A 24,212-nucleotide genomic window follows, 5' to 3' on the forward strand; every position below is an offset into this window, starting at 1 on the left:
GATAACTTCTGGCTTGTTTACAAGTCAAAGGTAGGCACCGAACTGCACTTTGACAGTGAAAATTTTATAAATTAAGTAAGTTTTGAGTAACAATTATTTTTACAGAATTTAGTAAGCTGATCACTGATACGGAAAGCACTGAAAAATGGACCTACTGCACATAAAAAGTTTTAACAGTGAGAAAATCTAAACATTTCCATTATGTATGACAGTTACATTTATCCCGCTATAATCTCTACAATCAGTGGCAGACTGGAGCACCTACTTTGCCAGAATGTTATCAGGAAAAATACTGAAACTCCCTTTGAAAAGGAAAAAAAAGGCTGTAATGCAAAAACAAACCATAAAGCTGAGGATAGTGTTTGGTGCTGATATTAACGCTAAAATTCCTTTTATTTTCTTTGGCAGTACTCAGTGATACGTTTTTCATAGAAGTACAGTTTATTCACATTGGTCTCCTATAAATCCAACTCCAAGTCATACTTCTAGACAACAAAAATGTGAATTTTTTTATGAAACAGCAAATTCCTTAAACTTTTAAAAGAGATTGATAATCTAACAGATGTCAAGGAAATATAGTGCTGTCAGGTTTCTTAAAGAAATAGGCGATTCAGATTACAACAGCAACAAAACTAATTGTAGGTTTAAGTGGTTTAGTTGTGTTTCACTGGAAGCAAATTTTATATACAATTTTGGGAGAAATAAAGCAGCTTTGAGATGCACTGCCATGACAATGGTGCAGAAGCTTGTCAAGCTCTTTCATACTCCTTTAAAAGGACTTCTTCCTTGGACTCAAATTGTTTGGAGAAACTGAGATGTAAATATAATCCAAGGAATGCGCAGTAACCACCAAGAAATGGCTATCCCTGGCTGTTTTTCTGGTGTCACTAAGGATACTAAGTAAAGTGGTGTCAGACAGGGAAGTGGTCTCAGTCAGGCTGTTGTTTTTTCATGTAGGATAGGCTTTTTAAACGATGACTAACATACTGCTTTGCTAACTCCTAACTGCAGCGCAGAAAGGAAAAATGCACAGGTTAAATCTCTCCTGGTGTATTGTACCACATTACATCCACTGCAGCATTCAGATTGTAATTGCTTTGCTGCAATACATGTATATTAGCTCTTCCATACCCTCTCCTCCCACAGACTGATGCAACACTGCAGCAGGAGTCTGCAGAGGCACTGACACTTCATTGCCCTCAACACAATGAAGGGAGCAGATGCCAAAGCATTTTACACAGAAACAAAAAAATCCATCAGGCCTCTGGGAACTCCTTCCTACATAGTCCTGTGGAAGAGAGGTTTTCCATGATGAGGGTGTATTACATTCCAGCTAGTTCACTAATTTTAAAATGAAGATAGAAAGATATGGAGACCAATATATACAGAAGTTGAATATAGCCATTTACGGGGGAAGATGCATGGAATTATTTATATTTTGTAATAATTGGTAATTCTTTGAGAGCTCAGAGGATGCATGTGGAATTAGAAATCTTTCACGCGAAGAAATTAAAGAACAAATATAGAGACTTTAAGTCCAAATGCATTGATTTTAAATGAGTGGGCCTGAAAAGGCTTAGTTGAGAGGAACTTGTTAGTGATGTTGATCTTTTAATTAGTCTATTAGCCTAATTACTTAAACCTCTTGAGTCTGTAAGAGGTGAGTGGAAATATCAAGGTTGTCTCTGGTGTATGCTGCTTTAGATAGCACTAAAATGGCACAAAATCAATTCTTCATGAAACATTTGCAATTAAGAAGCATACAGTTAGGGAAAAAAATAACTGTATTTTGGGATTTAAACAAGAAAAGTTGAGTCCTCTTATTTTGCCCAAGCTACACAGTTTGATTACTGACTTTTTAATTTTTTTTTTTTTTGGTATGGCATTTAGCTCTGAATCTACACTTGCGTTTCAAATATCTGGCTTTTGATCTTGTGTTTTGGCATGTATTCTAAAACCGTTATTGCACCACAACTTCAGAAAGAATAGCAAGATGCACTTCCTGTGCATTTTCTTTTTTCATGCGCAGCACACGTCAAGCATTAACCAACTCTTGTAACGAGAAGAAAATTAAAAATATTTTTCTGTATAATAATTTCCTTGCAATTAAGGATAATTTTCAAAGCAGTTCTGCTAAGAAATGCAGCATCCCTTCTACAACGTTGCTACCACAAAAAGGAGGAGGAGTACTTACTGTCTGTAGCTGACCATAACTATTAAAATAGCCGGCATACAGCAAAGGATGATTATGACAGCCAGAGCAAGTAACGCGCCTTCTGTGTAGCCTAAGGCTTGTGCCTGTTTCTTGACGTTTGCTACCACGTCTGGGGTGCGGATCTCCAGGATGCGTCCCCCCTGCCCCAGGTATGGCTGAAACTCTTTATTGATATCCAGCAGCTTGCCATCCAGGAACCTTCAATGTCACAAAAGAAAACTATTACAGCCAAGTTCATTAACTGTGTTTGAATTACTGCATAGCTGGGTTAATAACTGTGGTCTGATAAAGCACATACCTCTTCTTTATGTACTTAAGAATATTAGTAATTCCCTGTAATCCCTATGTCAGTGATAACTCCAAAGTACTTGATACCAGAACACAATTTAAACACTGAAGAGGAGAGGTGAGCTGAAGCTTATCCTAATTTCTAGGGGCAAAAAGATTTCCATGCCATTGACAGCAGCCTGGAAAATGGCTTGCTTTGTGCTTTTTCCTTCAGTGGTCTTTGCAGAGGATTGACTAACCTGCACACATCCCTAAAGACCACTTTGGCCTAGATTCATGATACTCCAAAAGTGGGTAATTTTTATAGGACTTTCCTCAGCTTCTTAGGGAAATTCTTTGGCTGGAGGGATAGTCTACTGTTTGTTCCCTTTTGACTTCCCTTTCAATATTAAAAAGAAAAGGGATTTGGAAAAACTGCACTTTTATTAATCCCACCCCCTTCCCCCCAGCTGCATCATTTCTGAACCTCATTCTCGCATCTGCTCCATCTAGTTAGCCTCCATGTCTCTGCTGTTTTCTTAGACTGTAGTGCTGATACTACATATTGAATTATTTGAGTAAGACTTTCCTCTTAGAGCATGATGGATCGCAAGAGGAAAACACAGAGGGACAATGATCAGATGAACTCATCTCCAGTGGGAGTGAACATCCGAGTAGCTGAAAGATGTGCCCTCTCAACATTTGGCACTGTGCTGAGGGAGTTTATTCACTGGCTATCTGACAGCATACTCTGACAGTGCAGGGATGGACACAACATCTCCATCATGACAATTTTTGGGCAGAAGCTGTAGCAGCACTCCTGAGAGATGCAGGAGAACTGTAACCAGGAAACCAATAACACTTTGGGAAATTCTGCATCATCTGTACTGTTTCCTTAAAGTCAGATTGGGGGTCACAAAAGATGACAGACAGAGATTACTGTAAACTGCCTCCCCTTTCTTTTTTTGACACCTTTTCTATTTTTTTTTCCACATCTCTCCTATAAAGAGAAGCACTAAATGCTTATAATAAACTGTAATTTTAACTTCAAGGGTTCTCCAGATTATTACCAGGTACCAGAACAATCTTGACTAATGTTACTAATTACAAGAACAACAGGCTATCTAGACAGCTATCAGAAAAACACTGACTTCAAGTAGGCCTACAAGGCACACCATTCAGACAGTTAGGTCCCAGGCAAAACTAGGGCATTAGCTAAGCAGGAACCATGCACTGCTGTCACTGCTTGCAGCCTATAATCCTGTCCATCTTCTGTTTGTGCATCACCTACAAGAAGAATGTGGAATGACATAGTTAACAAGCAAAGGACAGGAAAAGTCTGAAAAAGGAAATGCAGTGGAAGAAATTCAGTACCTGATCTGCTAATTGGCAGTTTAAAGACAGGTAGGCAAATGTAAACCCTAATCAAATGACCTCATTTCCTGTATGATGTAAAATTTTCTTCTGATTACTTTTTGATAACAAACAGTATGTTTGTGTCATGGTTTAATCTCAGCCAGCAACTAAGCCCCACACAGCTGCTTGCGCATTCCACCCTGCTGGGATGGGGGAGAGAATGGGAAAAGTGAGAAAACTCATGGGTTGAAATAAAGACAGCTTAACAAGTAAGGGAAAATCACACAAGGAAGCAAAGCAAAACAAGGAATTCATTCACCACTTCCAATCTGTAAGCTGGTGTTCAGCCATCTCCAGGAAAAGTAGCACAGCCACTACTGTGACAAACACCATCACTCCGAAAGTTCCCCCCTTCCTTCTTCCCCCAGCTTGATACGCTGAGCATGACATCATATGGTCGGAATATCCCTTCGGTCAGTTGGGCTCAGCTGTCATGGCTGTGCCCCCTCCCAGCTTCTTGTGCACCCCCAGCCTCCTCGCGGGTGGGGTGGAGCGAGAGGCACAAAAGGCCTTGACACTGTGTTAGCGCTGCTCAGCAGGAACGAAAATATTCCTGTGTTTTCATCACTGTTTCCAGCACAAATCCAAAACTCAGCCCCATAACTAGCTACTACAAAGACAATCAACTCCAGCCAAATATATCCCAGACAATGAGCAGAGTTTGTTAAAGAAGTTTATTTTTGGAGTTTGAAAAAATATTTTGGCCAAGGCTTTATTTGAAAAAATATACTGGCCAAGACTCTAACTTCTAAAGGAAAATAAAAATTCTTGGATCACTTTTGAAGAGAGGATTGACTGTCTCACAAGCTGCCAAGTAGTAGGCTCCAGCTATAAAGATCAAAGTAGGAGGCACCCATTAGGATGGAAGAGGATCTTGCTGGCTTTTAGCTACTGCAGAACCCCAGACCCTTACATTTACAGTGTTTCTCCTGCAGAAAGGAAGTCAAGTGAAAACACCGACATAAAAAAGCCCAAAAACCCAACAGCTAAAAGATACTCTGAAAGGATTTCTGCATATAAACTCTGCATGTCTAAAGAAATCTGAAATAGATTTTATTATCTTAGTCTGATCACAAGACAGAAATGACACTCCCAAAATAACATTTCTTAAAGGGTGTTAATTTCTTATATTATAATTTCCTCTCAAATTTATTTACTGATAAATCCTTATAGCATTGTTTGTGCCTGGATTTTTTAAACTTTGGGGAGAACGCATTCTGATCTGTGTGTGTAACATATTAGCTGGATCTCATAAAATGCAGAACAATTCATCCCAAATGATGAAATGGTGCTGGTTTCATAGTACTAACATACTAGCAGCAGTGGCCACTTACAGATCCATAAAGACCACAAAAAGCAACCCAAGGTGTTTTGAAGAATTTCCCTTTGCCCTAGTGTGCTCTGCTAATATTCACAACCAACTTACTGATTTCTTCTGCAAAACATTTTCTTGGTATGTGAGCAAAAATCTGTTTTTACAGGAAGACCTGCAATGATGGTTCACAAGACATAAACGGAGCTCTAATTCTTTTGCTGTACGCTAGATGTCACTGGAGGATGTTACATGTCCTTTGAGCTCGCAAAGGCATTCAAGTAGGACAGCATTAAATCTCTGGATGATTTTAACAATCTCTCAGTTAAAATTCTGTTAGCATTTTCTTGACAAACCCTGTTTTAACAGATTCTTAACTCAACCATGCACATTTACTCCATGATGAAACATGACACATTATGCAAAAGATTCAGACAGGACAAAGCATTTTATTTTTAATGGTGGACATTTTCCACTTAATACATGCAGGAGAAATCTTCTGGATTCAATGGGTTTTTATGCTCCAATAAATCAAACCCTCTTTCATATAAAAGATAAAAAAGGAGGCTGATCATTTTGGTCTGTAAAATTATCTAAGTCACCTCAAAGCCTTTTAGGAGTTCGTGGTAGAGGGAGGAAATAACAAAGTACAGTTACTATTCAGACCCACTTTTGGTGTAACCAGACAATAAAAATGTCAGGTTATCAGTCATAACATTCTTAAGGAAAAGTAAGAATCACTTGTTGTGTATCAGTCTTATAAAGTATAGGATAGGGAAAAATCAGCATGACTTGAGAGACACATGGGTTTTCCCCAGCTGGCAGTGATGAAGACAGCACGGCTGTTATGTCCATGACTTCTAAATCATGTCTTTTCCAGCAAAACATTTTGCTTGAATGCAAATATGTGGGATTGAGCTACTCATTTGGGACTTCTGGATGTGAGGTAGCCCATTTAAAATAGCCTGGTAACCAGTATGGCGCAGTCTGTGCATGTGCTGTCACTGTGCACATCTGCAGTAATCCAGCATATCCAGAGCACACTGCAGCTCCTTGAATCTCTTCACTTCATAAGCGACTGTTGGACATGACCCGACGTATTGGAGTGACATTTCCCAGAGGTGATTATGGGAGCCTCAGACATCAGCTTTTGTTTAGTGGGGTTTACTTGTAGAAATTCAGCTCTGTAGCCGGTCATGAGCGTGACTTTGCTCAGCTGCTGATGGGCATGAGCCATCTTGGCTCTCCTTTTCTCCCAGCTTCAGTGTAAAGCCAAGCACCTTTGGGACCCCACCACCACTCTGACTTGTGCCTGGCTGCCAGCACCCACCAGGGTGTCAATGGTGATATCTGTCTGTACCCCAGCAGCACTCCATGTGCAAAGGGGAACAAGTCGCTCTGCTGTACTCTGTCCTCAACTTACCCCACATTCCTCAAAAGACCTTTTCAGGTAATTGTTTTCATATAGTGAAATAAACTCTGTTAAAACCAGGTTCTCTGCTATGCTTTATAAGCAGAAATGCAGGAGAGTGCTCCCAAAAAGCCTATTTAAGAAAAGCCACAGGTATCTTCCAATGAATAATTATTTTTTAAGTTTTGTTAAGAACACAGCTGGCAGAATTCATGCACTAAAACTGTGCTTTTGGTACAGTTCTCTCTTCTGTATACATCACAAAATTTTTGAACACTTGAAAAATACCTTGGCTAAATTTATATTCCTTATTGCTAATGAAGTTTTTAGAACAGGGGCTCCACCTCTTTCTGACATTCTAGGCTTTCTCCCATCATAACCAGTTTATGAAATGATCCTTTCTCCTATTGATCTCTCTTCTGCTAGGAACTGGAGCAGATTCCTAGCTGGCATTATTGACTGTGACTCCTGGCAACCTCTTCGCAATGAGGGGGCAACCATTGCTACAGTGTCCTGTGACTGCAGCAGGAAGTACATTAAGCCATCCCTCTAAAGGTCAAAACTCCAGGAATGATGGTCACAGAAGGAATTTGTTGGTAGGTTTGGGTAAGCACCTGAGCTGAGCCAAATCTCTTGAGGTTTACTCACTTGCTAGCAAAATTTTGTTAACTTCTGATGTCAAGGTAAAAAATTCTTACATCATTTTTCTCCTTTAGTAAGCTGACACTTACTCACCTCTACCCTAAAGCCAGGAAAGCATTCCCTGGCATTTTGCTGATTTAAATATTTAAAAGCTTTTGAAGAGAGAAAGGGCGGGGGTGGGGGTGGGGGGGTGGGGGGGTGGAATAAAAGAAAGGAAAAGCTGAAGCACACCGAGCATTTCAATGAGGTTGCTTCTAAGCTGATACCCCATACATTTGCAGACCAGGTAAATGAATAACCTTCCCTTCACTTTTGAAAAACTGCTTTTTATTCTATTTTACCTATGTTCTATTCTGTGTTTTTCACTGGACACACAAACATCCCTAGAAGGATGTTCCTGTATTTTCACAGGGCACCAAAATGAAGAGGGACACATTTTCTGACCACTAAGACAGTCTGCATCAGAAAAAGGTTCCCTTTATGGAGTTGAAAAAGCTAATTGCCTCCATGCATGGACACTAGCTCGCTTTCCCATACTGATAATAGACTTGCAGAGAGCTTTCCAAGGTGAGGAGTAAAAGGGTGTCAGGATTTTCTGTCAGCTGTCATCACGGTTATGTACATTTCCTGAACCTGGACAGTACCAAAAAATGTCCTTTTGACCTTAAGCATTTCTAATGGAATCCCATTTTGGCCATACTCTAAACTGGCTACGACTGGAAGAAAACGCAGGCCACAACGAATTTACAAACTGTTAAAAGTGGAAAAGTAATGATAAAGAGGGATCAGTAGATAGTCTGTGTGTAAGGCAGTAAGATACATATTACTGAGACTAATTTTGGGAGTGGGTTAGGGTACAACAGTTACAGGAATACTGCAAGCAGATTTACTGGCACTTTTCCTTACAAAAAAAAAGAAAATGGTTATCTATCAGGGATTTCTGCTGGCTTTATGTCAGGTTTCCTTAATTTTCACTTCCACTTTTGAATAAAATTGGGAACAAAATCACAGAGACCCCATTCCGGGAATGATCAGCAGCTCTGGCAGTGGAAAGTGGACACAAACTCCCAGTGCATCACTGAGACCTAAAAAGACTATAACCATGGAGATACCTACAGACAAAAAACAGCCACTAGAAGGAAGGAGGCTGTATTGCCACCACTCTGAAAGCTGCTGCTGCTAAACAGCGTCTAGATCTTTATATTCCTAGTTCAGAAAGTGATGCTGGAAGACTGGACAGGGTTCAGAGAAAACTGTAAGTGATAAAAAGGATTAAAACATAGCTCAGAGTGCAGAGGTGAAGTAACTCATGAAAAAAATTTAAGAGAATGATGTGATCATAAGCCTAGAGCTTGGTGGGAACCAGGAAGTAAAAGCAGCAATTTTAAGCTTCAGTCTAGCACCCAAAATTATAATAAAACTATGACTGAATCTAGACAAATTTTAAAAAAAGGAAAAAGACCTAATTTTGGACAGTAAAAATAATTACTGTGCAATAACAATCAAAGATTGTAGTTGACTGGACTTTCTTGAGCGGTTGCTTTGCTGAAAGACAGGCTCAAAGCAGAATTAGATTGGGGAGTTCCTATGGTTTTTATTATACTAGGTTAGACTGATCACAGTGATCTTTTCCAACCTATAAACTCTGAATATATGCAGAGCTTTAGTATGCTATAATTCATCTGTACTAAAATAAAAGCTCGGGAGAACAAGCCCTTTTTTAATCACAGTCCGCTGAGATGGCTCACAGCCATTTGATTTTTAGGCTGCTGCTTTGTACCCCATTGGAACAGTCTGTCCAAGATAAAAAGCAAACACAAGGGTGAAACACGCGTGAAAACCCTCGAAAGATGGTGGCTGTGTTAGAAGAAGAGCCTGTTTTGCATTTTCATTGTTTTAAATCATATGCATAATGCTGAAACACAAAAGTACCATTTCTAACAAAATGATTCTACAGCCGTGTTGATGCATTGGCAGCTGCATGGGTTGAGATACTAATTTTGTTTTAGAACCTACCTGCCGCTAGTGATGACTCAGAAAAACCATGTAAAGAAATTACCTTGCTTTCATTTCCTTAATCACATAATCTTTGGCTTCTCTTCTAACGCAGGCAGAGAGCAGTTACTGCTGACACCCAAAGCAGCAGTGTGCCAGAGTGACATCCCACCCGAGCTCTGCTAAGGTGCAGAAGCCCAGACAGAGTGGTACCCTACCAAACTGCTCTGCTGCAGTGACCAGAGCTGGCCCGTTCCCAGGCAACACTGTGAGTATGATGAGTTAATAAAAAGCTGTCTCTTATGTTTCATGTGACACTGGCATTTAACTGCTAATTTGGAAGTTGATTGAAAAGGCAAAACATTAAATTATGAATATAAGTGTCCTGTCTACTACTGCTCATCTCCTCTACCAGCTGGTGGGATGGGCCCATGCAGATCTGTCTGCTCATCCCACTGGGCAACTGCAAGCACTACTGATTTCCTGCACGGAGATGTACACCTGGGTCATGCCCCAGTATCTGTTTTAGACAGGGTGCACACCAGCTCTCTTCCTTCCCCTTCCCTTTCTTCTTCCCCTTTGGTTTCCACAAAAATGAAAAGAGAAAAAGACAAGCTCCAAATGGAAACTGCAGAAAGCCTGAAGGTCAACAAATGGAGCACCAAACCCCTTGCTTGGAGATCCCAGAGAAGTTTTGGTACATAGAAAGTAAATTCCTTCAGAGGAATTTAAAATGGAAGCTCCTCCACAGGGCAGACCAAACATATTACAAGCTCTCACAGCCACAATGTCTAAATTACATGAACTGGGGCCATTCAGCTCAAGGGAATGGACTAAACCTAGTAAAGCTGCACATAGGGTAGAGATGCAGGGACACTCACCAACTGCTTCAAATAGATTTTTCTGTTCCTGTTATGTCGAACCACTCGCTAACAGAGACAGACCAACAGGCTTCCAAACAGTCCATTGAAACATAGGAAGAAGAACAAATAATATACTTACTTAAAAAGTTCATTCCTCATTATAGCTCTATTTGTTTGTGGGTCAATTGCATAGACCATGAGGTCAGACTTGGTGTAATCCTCTTCAGAGTACCCATCCCCAAATCTCCGTGCACCAATGGATTCCACCACAACTGTCGCACCAGGAATTTGATCTTGGACATAGCGTTCCAAAATCCTAAAGATGAGATGAAGCCAGAAAGCTGCAGTGATTTATTTGTGCTGATCAAGACTGACAACAGCTCAAACAACATACTAATAGACAAAACCCACAGGCTTAGAAAGATGGTAACCTTCAGAGCACTTTAAAAAAATCTCTGCTCCAATATAACCTCTTAAATGCTGAACTCTTGGGAAAAGCTTAGCAGTGTTAGGAGAGGTCATCAGAAATAGTGTCCTTAAGTCTAGATCACTCTATTTATGACATCAATTGAGTTTTAAATGGCTCATGGGAAACACCATCTATATTTCACAGAAAAAATCCCTGCCATCCTTTTATTAAGCTATATGACTTTCAGAACTCTTCAATACCAGCCTTACAGAGGGTGCATACAATAAATTTTCACCCACAGGAACAACTACTTCAACCATTTTCAGTAGGATATTTCATTTGGTCCTCCAATACTGCACAACATATCAGGTGCCAGAACACCTGCTACTCCAAAAGGCATGAGCAAGTTGTACAGCCATAAGAAATTTGGAATATCAAGCTGACATGTTTACCACAGGAAAAAAATAAAATAAACTGCATAAGTTCTACAAGCAGAAGACAGACAGGTTGATAGAATTCAGCAGCAGCTATGCCCAAGATAACAAGGCCATAACAGCAATAAACCAAAACAAATCTGTTCTTTTCTCCAAACAGAAGGATTCATTAGATGCTGCCAGAGCACAGAATGGCACACTTTGCAGATATGTATATAAATTGAAATGTGTCAACGCAAGAGATAAATGCAATTCTAAGAAATTAAAATTTATTAGATAAGGTGATATATACTGGTCATTTTATCAATTCTTGTCATGATCAATTTTCTTTAACTTTATTACTGAATATTATACCCACTTCATTTTTATTTTTGACAACTGAATGTCCACAGCCATCTTAGTATGCACTTTTGGAAGCCTTTGTTCTAAATTCAAAATCTCCTATTTTTTCTGCAGTTTTTCATGCAGAACCGTTTATGGGAGAAGTCTTAAAATGTGACGTTATTCTTAAAGTATTCAAAAAAGCAAAGGTAGAATGGCTGTTTCCAGAATGTTCCTCCAAATAAACAAACAAAAAAATACTCATGCCTATGCCAGGTTGAAATGCCTTCAGCAGCACAAACTGATGGGGAAAGGACCTCACTGAACACCTGAGAAGTTTCTGCACAGATAGCAAGCACACCTGTACCTCAGATATGGAGAGTTTATGCAAAGTTATAAACATAACTCACTATCGCTCTAACAAGCTGCTTTAGAACAGACAAGACCTGAATAAAGTTTTTTAAAAATATGTTCTTTTCTTTCCTCCTTGTTTAGTCCACTACTCTAGTGGGGCCTATGAAACTTGCTGAGTACCTGTAGCAGACTGCTTCTCTGCATCTGCTGCACTGTGCATCCAATGAAAAAAGGAGGTTTACAAGTATTACAGCTCAGCTGGATGACCTTCAGATTCTGTGTGCAACAGGAGAATTGGTACTCCCACCAAGACTGTAGCTGGGGCTGGCAGCCAAGGTGGCGGGGACCCCAACACTCCCAAGAATGGAGCCAGAAGGAAAATGGAAAGCTGCTCAGACACTGCCATCAGAAGGGCTTTCACCGTGGCTGTTGGGCAAGGACAGAACACAGCTCACAGAAAACGGGAGGAGCGTCTTTGTATACAGACAGACTTGCTAGTGGTGTGATGAGGCTTCCGAACGGACTGAGAAAGGCTAAGCTGAAGCCAATGGAGAGTTTTACAAACAAAGGCATAAACCCAAATATCATCAAACCTGGATAGAAGGGCAAAGAAGTATGGAGAAATAAATAAGAGAAGCTGAAAGTCTAAACACTCGATCAGATCTATGAGTTATGTGGAAATACACATTCTTCTGAGCTAATTTATATTATCAAAATTTCAAATCAAAAAGCAATAGTGGAGTTAGGAGGCAAAAGGAGGGGAATGGAAGGGAACATGCTGCCTGATATGTCAAGGATGCACTAGGGTGAAGAGGAGGACAATAAAAAGTCCTCATAAAAAAGAACATCAATGGCTAAGTCATCACTTGTTTTAAACAAAATCTTTTGCAGTTGCTGAGGTGACATTTTGCTGCTGTTTTTTTCTGACACAAGATTTTCAAAGTAATGCTGTCAAAGCAGTATGACCATGTCATAATTTTTCAAGACCACTGATTCACATTATCCATGCAATTTCTCTGCTCTTTGTGTAAAAGTTTAGCATGCCCTTAAAACAGAAGCTTTTCCATAAGATTTTGAAAAATCCAAGTCCGGCAGACCCAGGTCCTAGCCTAGCAGTGAATATATATATATATATACACACACACATATATATACCCATAGCGCGGAGACATTTTTGTAGGATAAATAAAAATACAGATCATCTGACACATTGCTACTTGACTGGCTTCCCATAAACAAGCACTCCTGTTGTTTGCAGATATGGCAAACCCTACTCATCTCTGCTTCTGGCACGCACGTAACTGGCAGCGAGGGAGATAACCTGTCACAGAAACCTCAGTTACAATAATTCTCCCAGGTAAAATTTGACAGAACAAATCTGGGATATGCAGATTGCTATAAAAAAACCATCCAAACATTACATGAATGTAAGTGACTAAAAGAAACCATAACCATCTTTAGAATAGCATTTTGCACAAGGATTCAGATAGACCAAATATATAAAAGATTTACCTTCCTAATTAGAATACAATAATCTTCTGTTGCTGCAGGGAGGGGTGATGCGTTTGTTTCCTTGCACAAAACTATTATTTGATCTAAGACAGAAATGCCCTGTAAGGTTGGATTTTAGAACTGGTAACAACATTCCCTTTTCTCAAAAATTCCTGGTATGGCTTTTGCTGAAATCCATTGCCTTAGAGAATACTTTTGTCTAAAATGTGACTAAAATTTTTGACTATGAGAAACAGGTACACATTGCAGCCATTGGCTTTCACTGACATTGCAGGAAACACCACAAAGTATAGTGGAATGACAGTAGTATTTCATCTGAGGCACACAAATTGCAGTGTTTAGGTCCAAATAAATAATAAAAATGCACTGAAGACTGAAAAGTAGCAATTAAAGAATGCACTTTAAAATAGGGCAGTTCCCTGTAGATTTATTTTAAAAGTAATTCAGCTGAACTTGTGATGCTGAAAACACTGTAGTGTTTTAAAGCTCTACTGAAAGTGGCCACTTGCTTGTAGTACTACCCCCAAGAACCAATTTTTAAAATGCATACTTTTAATAACAACAGTGTCTGCAGTTTTACTGTATTTATCAGCAAAATTTAGCTTAAAATTAGTCTGTCACTTGTTAATGCGACAAGAGTAATACCATCCTCCTAACAGTGGTGTAATGACGGGTAGAACCAGCAACTTAAGAGACAACAAGACTCCCCTACTGCTCTTAGTTCCATTTTAGCTCTGCAGACATAATGTAATGAACACAAATACTTCCCAGTGCATCTTCATTATATATTATATTGCTTTCCAAATTCTCATCAGTGACACCAGTGAAATAAACAAAGGATAAGAGGATTTTCATTGTCATTGAGAACATAACATAGCCCTAAATATCCTGAAAACTCAGAACTTTTTTTCATCTTTACATGCAAAAGAAACGGAAAGGCAAAAAAATATAGGTACAGTGGTTTGCTGAGCTGTCCCTTGGCTAGTGGCATTCTGCTTCCCAGAACATTTCTTAACACAGCAGACCAAAACCCAAAATCTGGGATAAGGCACGACGTTCCTAAGCCACACTCAGCACTATGTCCATGGGCTGATACGCACACCTGAGGAATCACGCCGCATGGCAAGGCAAAGGTTGCTGCACCCTGTTAGAGGCAGAGAAGGCCCTAAATTAAGGGGGTGCACCCTGGCACCACAGCATCGTGCTGCTTTCTCTCTACAGTTGCATGAATCTGGCATGCCAGATGTGTGCCCCAGCATGTGACAGATCCTGCTACTGGGAAAGATGTAAAGGACCACTTAGAAACTTCTTTGCAATCTAACCTGAACGTTCACACGAGTCAGTTAATTCACCTCAGAATAGGAGATACGGGATCAGCTGCACGAGAGCCCAACAGCAATGGCAACTCAACTAGACTAACAGTCATTGTGTAAGATTTGGTAAGTCAGCAGCAAGGTTTAATGACCCTCCATTGTCCCTGATGGAAAAAATGCATGACACAGCCTGAAAGCGCACTACAGCATCCCAGTAGTTTTATATCCTCGAGATGAATCTGAATCAGCACACGGGCAAAAGAAACAATTCAATCTGCAAAACATTTTAGATCCTCACCACTGCCTGAGATTTAATTACTGCACAATCTTCTTATCAGAAAATTCTATGGGAAAGAAATGTTTCAGTTCTTTAGTAATTTGTTAGCCTGCTATGTTTCTGAGTCACATAAAAATACTTTTAGGAAATGGGGGGGGGGGGGGGGGGGGGGGAGAAGATATTCTATTCTTTCTTTCAGGACTCTGAAATAACTGGTACCATAGCCTTATAGGTGCAAGTGTTTAAGACTACATATCCTGCATAACCTTTGGCTCCTCCACTGAAAATTCTATCTCCCCAAAGTAAATTAGAATTAATAGCAAATTCATATTGTAGGTAATTGAAATGCAAGCAAATTTGGCAACAACGCACAGATGAGAGAATTTAGCTCTGCCAGTACAGACTTTTCAAGTGTTTCATTTAACTTGAGTACACTGTCAATTCTGCTCAACTTCAGCCAAATTCTGGCTGTAGTGAGTTTTCGCATGGTTAGTAATTGACAATTAAACTGCTGGATTTTCAACTTTATTTTCACAGATAGGTAAGGACGAATTCCAGCCCCTCCTGTGCAGTCGATGATAGCTTTGGGGGGTGATGCACTTGGGCCCCAGCTCCCAGATGCCTTATTACAACATACGGAGAGCACAGGAAAGGTTATACTACGGTGGCCTCTGGAGAGATGCTAAGCTGCTTTTGAGTTGCAAACACAACTCAAGAAACCCCTGCTAGTCAGCTAAGGCAGCCTGCTTTGTGCTGCAGTGTAGAATAAAGAAGCCAGAACTAGAGTTTATTCCAAGCCTAAGACTATTCCTTCTTTAAAAAATAGCCTTTTGACAAAGTTTATTTCTACTTTTATATCACACACAAGGCACGTGTCTAGCAGGCAGGAGCACCACTGAGCCAATTTACTCTGCATATAATAACATCTAAATTATTTAGAAAACAACCCTGAGACAATGTCTTTATACCTACTTACCCTAATCCTATAAAAACATATTGGATTGCACACCATAAAGGAAATTTGCTTTCTTACATATTGCTAAAGTTTCTTTTCTTCTTTTTTTTGTGCTCATCATGCATAATCCTGTCCTCCAAAAAACCTACACGCACTCCAACTTTCAGTATAATTTTTCCCAGTCACAGAAGGAACATTACGCTACATTCACCCGAAGAGTAATACACAGAGACATCTTGACTTTGACCCAGAAGACATATCTTCAGATCTCAGCACAAAAGGGTTTTTATTGCAATAGTAAGCAATTTCAGAATAAAGCAGAAGTTTACAGCTTTATCTGAGAAGCCATGCGCTGCATTACAGCACTTCAGAGAAAATCCATTAACAGAACAACATTCAGTATTATTGAGAGAAGGGGGGAGGAGGAGATCGCTGAACCAGTGCTTCCCAGCTGGCAGTGGAAGTAGCAAGTGGAAAAGCTGGAGATGAATAAGCTTTGGTCTCTATTACCTAACTTAATAAAATAAAGGTAGCTGACTTATTAATCATCCTGATTACACCAGAGGGAGGCTAAGATCAGCTACGAAATGGAAAAGGCTCTGTTAAACACTGTACAAAGCGAGAACTGCAGGATGTGTTCTCCAAGCAAAGGCAAATGTAGGGTGGATATGAAATATGATGCAGCCACTTGGTGGCAAATGTCCCTCTAGTCTCATTACTGATTTATTTACTAATTTTGCAACATAATTCAGAATGAAACATTACAGTGCCGAGATATGAAAGGGAAAACGGCAGAGGGGAGGTGGACCGAAAGGCCAGGAGCAAAATGAACCCATATAACAGTGTCAGAGTGCGCTGAGGTGAAGAACAAGGCAGTTATGGCAGTACCTGTGACTACAGAACATTTAGTAATGGGGAGGAAAGTAAGTGCTAGCTGTGAAGAGTGCTTAACGGCAAGTTCACTGCCACCACCCCAATACACAAAAAGTTCAGTCACCTGTAATTAGGCTTAATTCAGCAATTACATGGCAAAAATCATAAAGCAAGAAACAGAACGGTACTTCTCCTATGGGAAAATTAACAAGTCTGAGTGATTTATATATTGCATCTACATCCAGCAGGACAGACACGCTCACTTTCGACCAATTCATGGACCGAGGAGGAAAAAAATCCCATTGGTGCACTAAGGTTGAATATTTTAATACAGTCAAGAGTCTTTCAGAGGCACTGCATTTCCAAACAAGTATTCTTAAGGCAGCCCATCCAAGAGATACTTGTGTCTGGTTTTACTAAAAGTACCAAGAATGCTGGAATCACAGTGATGCCTGATAACACCTCATTTCATTATACACAGTCACATCTTGATAAATATGGTACACTTCAGAGACATTCACTCATCCTCCCAATTACTGAGCATACCGACATTCTAACAAAAAAGAAATAAAACACAACGGTATACACAAGTGCCACGTAAAGCACTCAGATCAGCTGTCCCTTTTAAATGCCACCAACTGGCTTCTGAAACTGAGATTAGAAAACATCATTTGCTATATTGTCAACAGCAAAACACAACCGAAGAGAAATCATCCACGTTCTGAAACACTTCCCTGTGGAAGAGAGGACTGTGCATTCCAGCTCCTATATATAAAATTTATTATCTCGTATACTATGATTGTACATAAAATTATATACGATGTACAATGTACATGTGATGTATATTACGATATATAATTTACAGCAATATATATTGCTATAATATATATTATGACGTTTCTTTTAAGTAGACCACAGCTTCTATGCAGCAAAGCGGAGCAGACACTTCGAGAAATTCAACTTTATATGTTAGCAGGCTGAACGCTTGTATTCCAAAACACTCACTCAGTATATCTCTGAGGATCAGCACAGGATTTTACATTTGGGTTTTCTAGTTGAAAACTGACTGGTCACTTCTACATGGCATTAGAGTTTTTGAATGTGGATTTTCCTTAACTATGGAACTGCCCCATTCTTTTATAAGCATGAAGGTATTAAAGGACTGCAGCCTATAACAGGCCAAAATACACATGAAGAAAAGTTCCCTGGAACATGGGCTATTTCCAGTAATTTTTGTCTTGAAAGGTAAGGAATAACCTCTATTAAAATACGCACGATACACTTGAACATCCAGAAGATCAAGCGGGTATCCAAGAACATCTGCAACTGGATTCCATTTCCAGAGGCAGGTCTGGACAGGAGGCTGCATGCACCTAAATTCCTCAGCCCAGGACAGTGAAAAATGCTAGAAAAACACAGAGGGAAAGCAGGCTCTAAAGCCCACAATATGCAGCTAGCACAAACATTTTGGGATCTCTACCTCTGCCCCAATCTGGGCACCACGACTTGTCTGTAATGAAGTCAAAATACAAAAAAAAAAAGGAATTGCCATGAAGACCACACTGAGAATACAGGAAATTACAGAAACTTCTTGATGTGGGAAGTCAAGATTTCAGTGTTTAAATATTATGCTTATTACATTGCTTTATTATTAAATAATAATAATATTATTATTAAATAATAAAGCAATGATCTATTGTGGTATCTATGCACATTTATTAGCAGTATGAGGTGATTCCATCAGACTCTCTTTCCCCAATGAAAGATTCCTACACCACCACTGGGAGATTTTCTTCATATGGATGGAAAAGAAGCTCTGTTCTTTCCAGGCTACTTTTTACTGGAGGGAAGAAGAACATGGGAAATCCCATTTCATTTTTGAAACTGAGAGGACAATACTCATATCATTCTTCCACAACTCCAGAGCAGTCCAAGTGTAGCTAAATGTGTTTTCCTTACCCACCTGATTGGCTCAGAAAGCATACACACTTCAAAAACAAATGGTTTGGGCTAGCTCTAGTTCGGGAAAAGAGTTCCCTAAGCAGCATTGCTTCCATTTTGTAGGCTGTAGGGCAAATCCAGCCTTTTCAAGAGAAATGTCTATGGAGTATTTCAGAGTACTCATTTTCAGCCGCTCCATTACTGTTTCAGAGAAAATGATTTGCCATCTAAAGAAGCACTTAATTCACAAGACATTTCTATTACCTACGGGATGAGAGAAACACAGGTCTTCCGTGATAATGAGGCGTATCTAATTTCCGCTAGAGGTTTAACTTTCAGTCACGAGAAAACCAAAGAACTAAATGCTCTGAGCATGAAGTTGGCTATTTTATTCTAGTTGAAATGCTGTTCCTTGCCCAACAAACTAAGCACTCACAAACACTGCCATATTTAAAGAATATCGTGTCGTCTGCCTTCACCAAGTTTTCTGAAGGAGCAGAACACACACTGAATTTTCTACTAAGCCTCACACTGTTTTCTCTGTCATCTTCTGTAGCGGACGTAAATGGACCTATCTGAACAGACATAATTAAAGTGGGTGAGGGCAATAGCAAATCTGACATTGATGTGCAGTCCAGAGGATATGAAAAGCTTGTTGATGAAATTAAAGCAGTTGGAGGAAACCCAAGGTGCTTACTGAATGACTGCAAAGGATCACAACACTATCACAAATGTCAGCTGAAGACATACCCATTGTATTCCTCAAAAAGCCCAAACTTCTAAGCCAAATAGACAGTGATGTTTTAAATCTTTTCTTCTATGGTATGCTTCCTTTATTTGGAACATTAACCAACATACATCTCAGGGCTCTGCTGAGTAAGCCTTTGCAGTGTGGAAGAACTAAACTATGTATTTCTTAATACCTTGTACCCACTCTCTAGTGAAAATTACAGGCAGCTGGGGAGAATCTATAACAACTTGTTCTTCAAAGTTGTCTCTATCACTATTTATTTTATTGTGAAAAATCACTACACACTTCCCTAACATTTCCCATCACCAAGTATTGCAATTGGTATTAAATACTATGTTTTTCAGAGATTAATATTTATTATTACTCCAGTGCCAAAAAGAGAGGAGAAAGAGCCGAATAACCTCTGTAGTGCCTAATTTAGTTAATGATACAGTCTTTTAATCTGTTAATGAATTATACAAAGTGTTCTGATTTTATAAATTGGTGCATGATTTGAATGGTTCAGAAACCTCTTGGGGCAAAAGTACTTTAGCCTGAGAAGGTCTCCAAATTATTTGGTTTCCCTTTACACGTGGTCGTATCCTCCACATAGTGCATGAAAAATCACAAATACCTATTATTTTGTTTGTATGTCCTGCATGAATTATTAAAGCCTTTACAAAAACATTGAGAGCGCAATCTTTCAAGCTTCAAGAGGAAAATCCAAGAAGTTTGAAGATAGCAAATAAATAAATACATTTCTCTGTGAAACAGAGAGGTACACATATACAAAATTCTTTCTGAGACTTTTGCTCTCTGAAAATATTTTTAGTAAAGACTGCAACAACTTAAAACAAGTTAATGCAATCTCTTTTGGCAAAAGTTGTCCTTAATGCTTATCCTTAGAAGTGAAATTCTCATGCTATACTCACTAGCCGGCCTCACACTGTTCATGAAGGTAAAGAGTTCCCAAGCTAATTTTGAGAACTCAAAACCGGGCTGTACTTTTTATTTTTGTACTCATTCAAAAGCTTCATTCACTGTGAAATATTTACGCATCTGTCAAAGACTTCCACGCACAAGGGCCAGAACAGCATGAAACAAGTTTTAAAAGACTCCAACCTGGCAGAAAAGAGTTTTTTTGAGAACGGAGACTGAGGAATGTGGCTCTGGGCTGTTTTCCAACACTGGCAGGATATGCCAGGTATTCCTCTGGGCCCCAGAGGAGAGGAGTGAGGGTATGGTTATGGCACAATTTATTGCTGAGGCACTGAACACTGCTGAGACCTGCTGGGAGCTAGAAACAAGCTGCTCCAGTGTTTGCAAAAGGAGATTTTTGCAGGGATGGTGAAAGGGCCACACGCTATCTGCTCTTGTCTTTGCCATGTCACCCACTGTAGCGTTCACACTCTCAGCCCCACAACACAGGCTTATTCCACCCTGATTTAAAACCACCTTCTGTAAAAGATCTCTGTATTTTTGTGGTGGCTCCAGGATACTACAAAACTGGGAGGTTCTCAAACACAGCCTAAGTCCAATTTAGCATGAAATCTGTCCTATGCCACGTAGAAACACATGGTACAGAACACGTGTTCATCCTCTCCACTCAAGATAACAGCAGCCCAGGAAGGCCACAAATTACAGTATGAAGAATTTGTACAGTGCAACACGCAAAGGTGAACTTGAAGGCTTAGCAAAGCAGAAATAACTTCTATTACTGTCACTAAAAGATACATTCTTTTTTGTCTCTTCAGCCAACACCAACGCCTGACACTTTTGGAAAGCTAAACCTTATGTGTTAAGTAAGCAGACTCCTTTATTATTCTTAGCTCTAGGAAATGGAGTCCCTGTGAACATAGGCTATTGCCTGAACAACTTAATTAGTGTTTCTGATGTTAGAATCTATCAGAGCAAACTTACACCTCACTCAAAACAGAGAGAGAGAAGGGGAATATATCCTACATCTCCAGAAGCAAATCCATTGATATTTTTTTCCTAGCCCAGTGAAGACATCAGCCATTTAGACATAGCACAGTTCTTTTCTAGTGAGTCATCATATCGTCAACCCTAAGGTATTTCAATTTCTGTGAAGTAAAGGTATGACAGCAGTCAGGATGGAACCGACCTGTTGAAATCTGAGAAATGCCATTCATCACCGATTAAAGTGACAGAAGAGTACAAAGATTGTTTTTAAACTATTTTCTATAGTATTTACTTTCCCATCTTGCCTAATTCATGTTTATATGGCTGATGACACAAAGTACAGAAAACTGTCCTTGTCTTACAAAAAGAAGCTACAAGTGAAAACCTGAGTCCTGGAAGCTGATGATGTCGTGATGTATGAGTGCTAACAAAACATACTTGACCAAAAGGATTGTAGCTGTCTTCCAGTATAGTAAAATGCATTGCTTTTATTGCAAAGCATTAATGTTTCCAATTACCACCCCATCCACCCCCCGCCCCATTGCAACATTTTATACCTGCTAGGCCTGAATAATGACACCTTGTTACCAGTTTTTTGCAATTAAAATGTCATGTAATGATGTTAGTGGTATTAATTGCACCAGTATAAATTTTCTAAATTCTGCTTTCCCTTACAGCCACGTTGCTCAAATAAAATCACAGTGAAGCAATACAGCTCACTGAGAAAGCAATACAGCTCACTGAGACATGCTGCCCCAGCCTTTTGGAGATGTGCTTTATTTACATCCCAGATTTTGACAGCTGCAGTTTCTGTGCTCAGTGTTTGGAGGCTCCATTACGGGTCTGTATTAGGGGCAGCTCTGAAGCAAATTTCAGTCTGCAAAGTGGGTGAATGCACAAGCAAAGGAGTGCTGTACCTCTGCCATCTCCAGAGGACGAGCAAAATACGGATTTGGAGGGGCCAGTGCTGTTACTCCAGCCAGCTGGGGGCAGGGGGGGGCAGTTGTGCTCCCCATCAAACCATCTGCTTTCTCATTTTCAAGTCTTTTGGCAAAAAGGGAGATCATGGCATAAAGGGAGCACTCCTCGCTGAATCTCAACACAAAACCAGGGAATTGTCTTGATATTTGTAGAGTAAATAAATTTATTACCCTATGAGTTGTTCTTTGTTTTGTTCCACAAGGGTGGGAGGAACATTAGAGACGATGACTTGCATGTCCAACTGATTGACCACAGAGACCTGGAAACAAAAGAGTGAAATTCAGTTGGCGCTCCCATGCATTACATACTCCTGATACAAAAAGAATGGAATAATTACTTTCCTGCCTTCACAGCCATGCCCTGATAGATGGATTTCTCACTTCTAATTCTGAATAAAAGAGCTGGGAAATCATGCTTTGTTTGGCAGCCAAAACCAATGAACAGCAGGCAAAAGTTTAACTAGAGCTGTAATTGCAGGACTACATCAGAATTAATGATTTTTAAGGTGGGGACTACGAAACCTCTTCTTCATAGCTTAGACTTTACTTACAGAATCACTGCTCTTGCAAGTGCCATATTCAAAATTACTTAGCATTTTGGTATTTTTTATGACTTGACTAGGAATATCCAACCTTGGAGATATGCAATTTTCACCAATGTAAATGCAAATACAAGATTAATTCAACTAAATCAATGGTACTTTGTTAGAAAATCACCGAGGAAATTGTCCATTTAGTCTGAACTTATCAGTGAAAGTTTTTATTTGAATCTCCTATTTTTTTAAGCTTCTCCCTCTATATAGCATAAACTTGTACATAACCATGTACATTTTACAACTTAACTTTTTTCTTTAATATGCCAGAAAAAAATTCTCTCTAATACACCCAATACTTGTGTGCTTTGTTTAAAAAATAAAATAAATAAATAAAAAATTCCAGGATTCCACCAAAGAACAGACTGACCTCAGAGCAAGTATCTCACACTAGTGTTTTCTGCTACAAAACCACAGTGTAACTCTTCTGTTTCTCAATGGCAGGTTGGACAGTCAGCATGCACAAGGGACTACATGCATGCTTCATATTCAGCAGAGATGGCAAACGCTGTGCGCATCTCCCGATCTAGTCTCCTGAAGCTATTTTTATCCCAGGAAAAGGCTGCCTTCCAGTGAAATGACTGCATGCTTTTTGCTCCCTTTTAATATTTTTTCATTTTCTAATAGCTCTTTCTTCACTAGCACAGCCAACCTCCTCTTAGGTTGTGAAAGGAACAGTTACCGTCCCATACTAGTGGAGAAAACGTTTCCTAAAACTTGGCTTATGTCCATATAGACCTGATGGCAAACATTACACTCCAAACCTATACTCCCTATAGAGGATTCTGGAGGTAAATTTGGAAAATTAGGACAAAGTTAAACCCAATAAATTTAAAAATGAGAGTAAGCCAATTCTATTCTAAAACAAACAAACAACCCCCGATTTTCAAGAGAAGCCTGAGCCCTGTAAGCACTTCAGCAGGCAAGCAATAATACACACTTTCACATCAAACACTGAGTCACCAGCTTTGAAGCTTAATTTAACTTTAAATATTTAAATGTTATTGAAATGTCATCAGATACACTGATCAGCACGTACAGACTACTGTGTAAGAAAAACTGAATTATAATGAACTCAAACTGAATTTTAGACTAAGATCATTGAAAGGAACTCTAAAGCAGTGATCAGATTAATAGAATTAACTACATTAACCAATTCAAGCAACCCCTGTGCCCCTACGTACTGACTACTGCATAAATGTAACACTTAAAAAAAGGCAATAGTTCTTTTGATATAATTGTAATACAATTACAACTACTTGTTCATATACAAAAATACAAATAAACCCACACTCATAACAAGCTACAGTAGAATAGGGTGTTCAATATAAGTCAATAAAAAGTTAAAGCTACTATAGTAACATTAACTTGCTTTCTGTCCACACTTGTAAAGGCTTCCATTTTTCAATTATTAATAATAGCATTAAGTTGAGGAACTAAGCCCAATTTAATTACATTGTAACAAAAGCTGGGAAA

General features: G+C 39.4%; 1 protein-coding gene across 8 annotated transcripts in view; it reads right to left on the reverse strand.

The window, feature by feature from the left end:
• The window catches only part of PCDH15 (protocadherin related 15), a 443,015-nt gene that overhangs the window by 24,565 nt on the left and 394,238 nt on the right, over positions 1 to 24,212 (reverse strand). For all 8 annotated transcript variants that reach the window (XM_040607327.1, XM_040607329.1, XM_040607326.1 and 5 more), the window contains 3 exons: positions 22,315 to 22,403; positions 10,261 to 10,437; positions 2,195 to 2,413 (listed from right to left, as the gene is read on the reverse strand). In XM_040607327.1, the coding sequence (XP_040463261.1) occupies positions 2,195 to 2,413; positions 10,261 to 10,437; positions 22,315 to 22,403 (485 nt within the window). The remainder of the gene's footprint in view (positions 1 to 2,194; positions 2,414 to 10,260; positions 10,438 to 22,314; positions 22,404 to 24,212) is intronic.

This window comes from Falco naumanni, chromosome 9 (genome assembly GCF_017639655.2).
Source record: "Falco naumanni isolate bFalNau1 chromosome 9, bFalNau1.pat, whole genome shotgun sequence".
In the NCBI taxonomy this organism is placed as follows: domain Eukaryota; kingdom Metazoa; phylum Chordata; class Aves; order Falconiformes; family Falconidae; genus Falco; species Falco naumanni.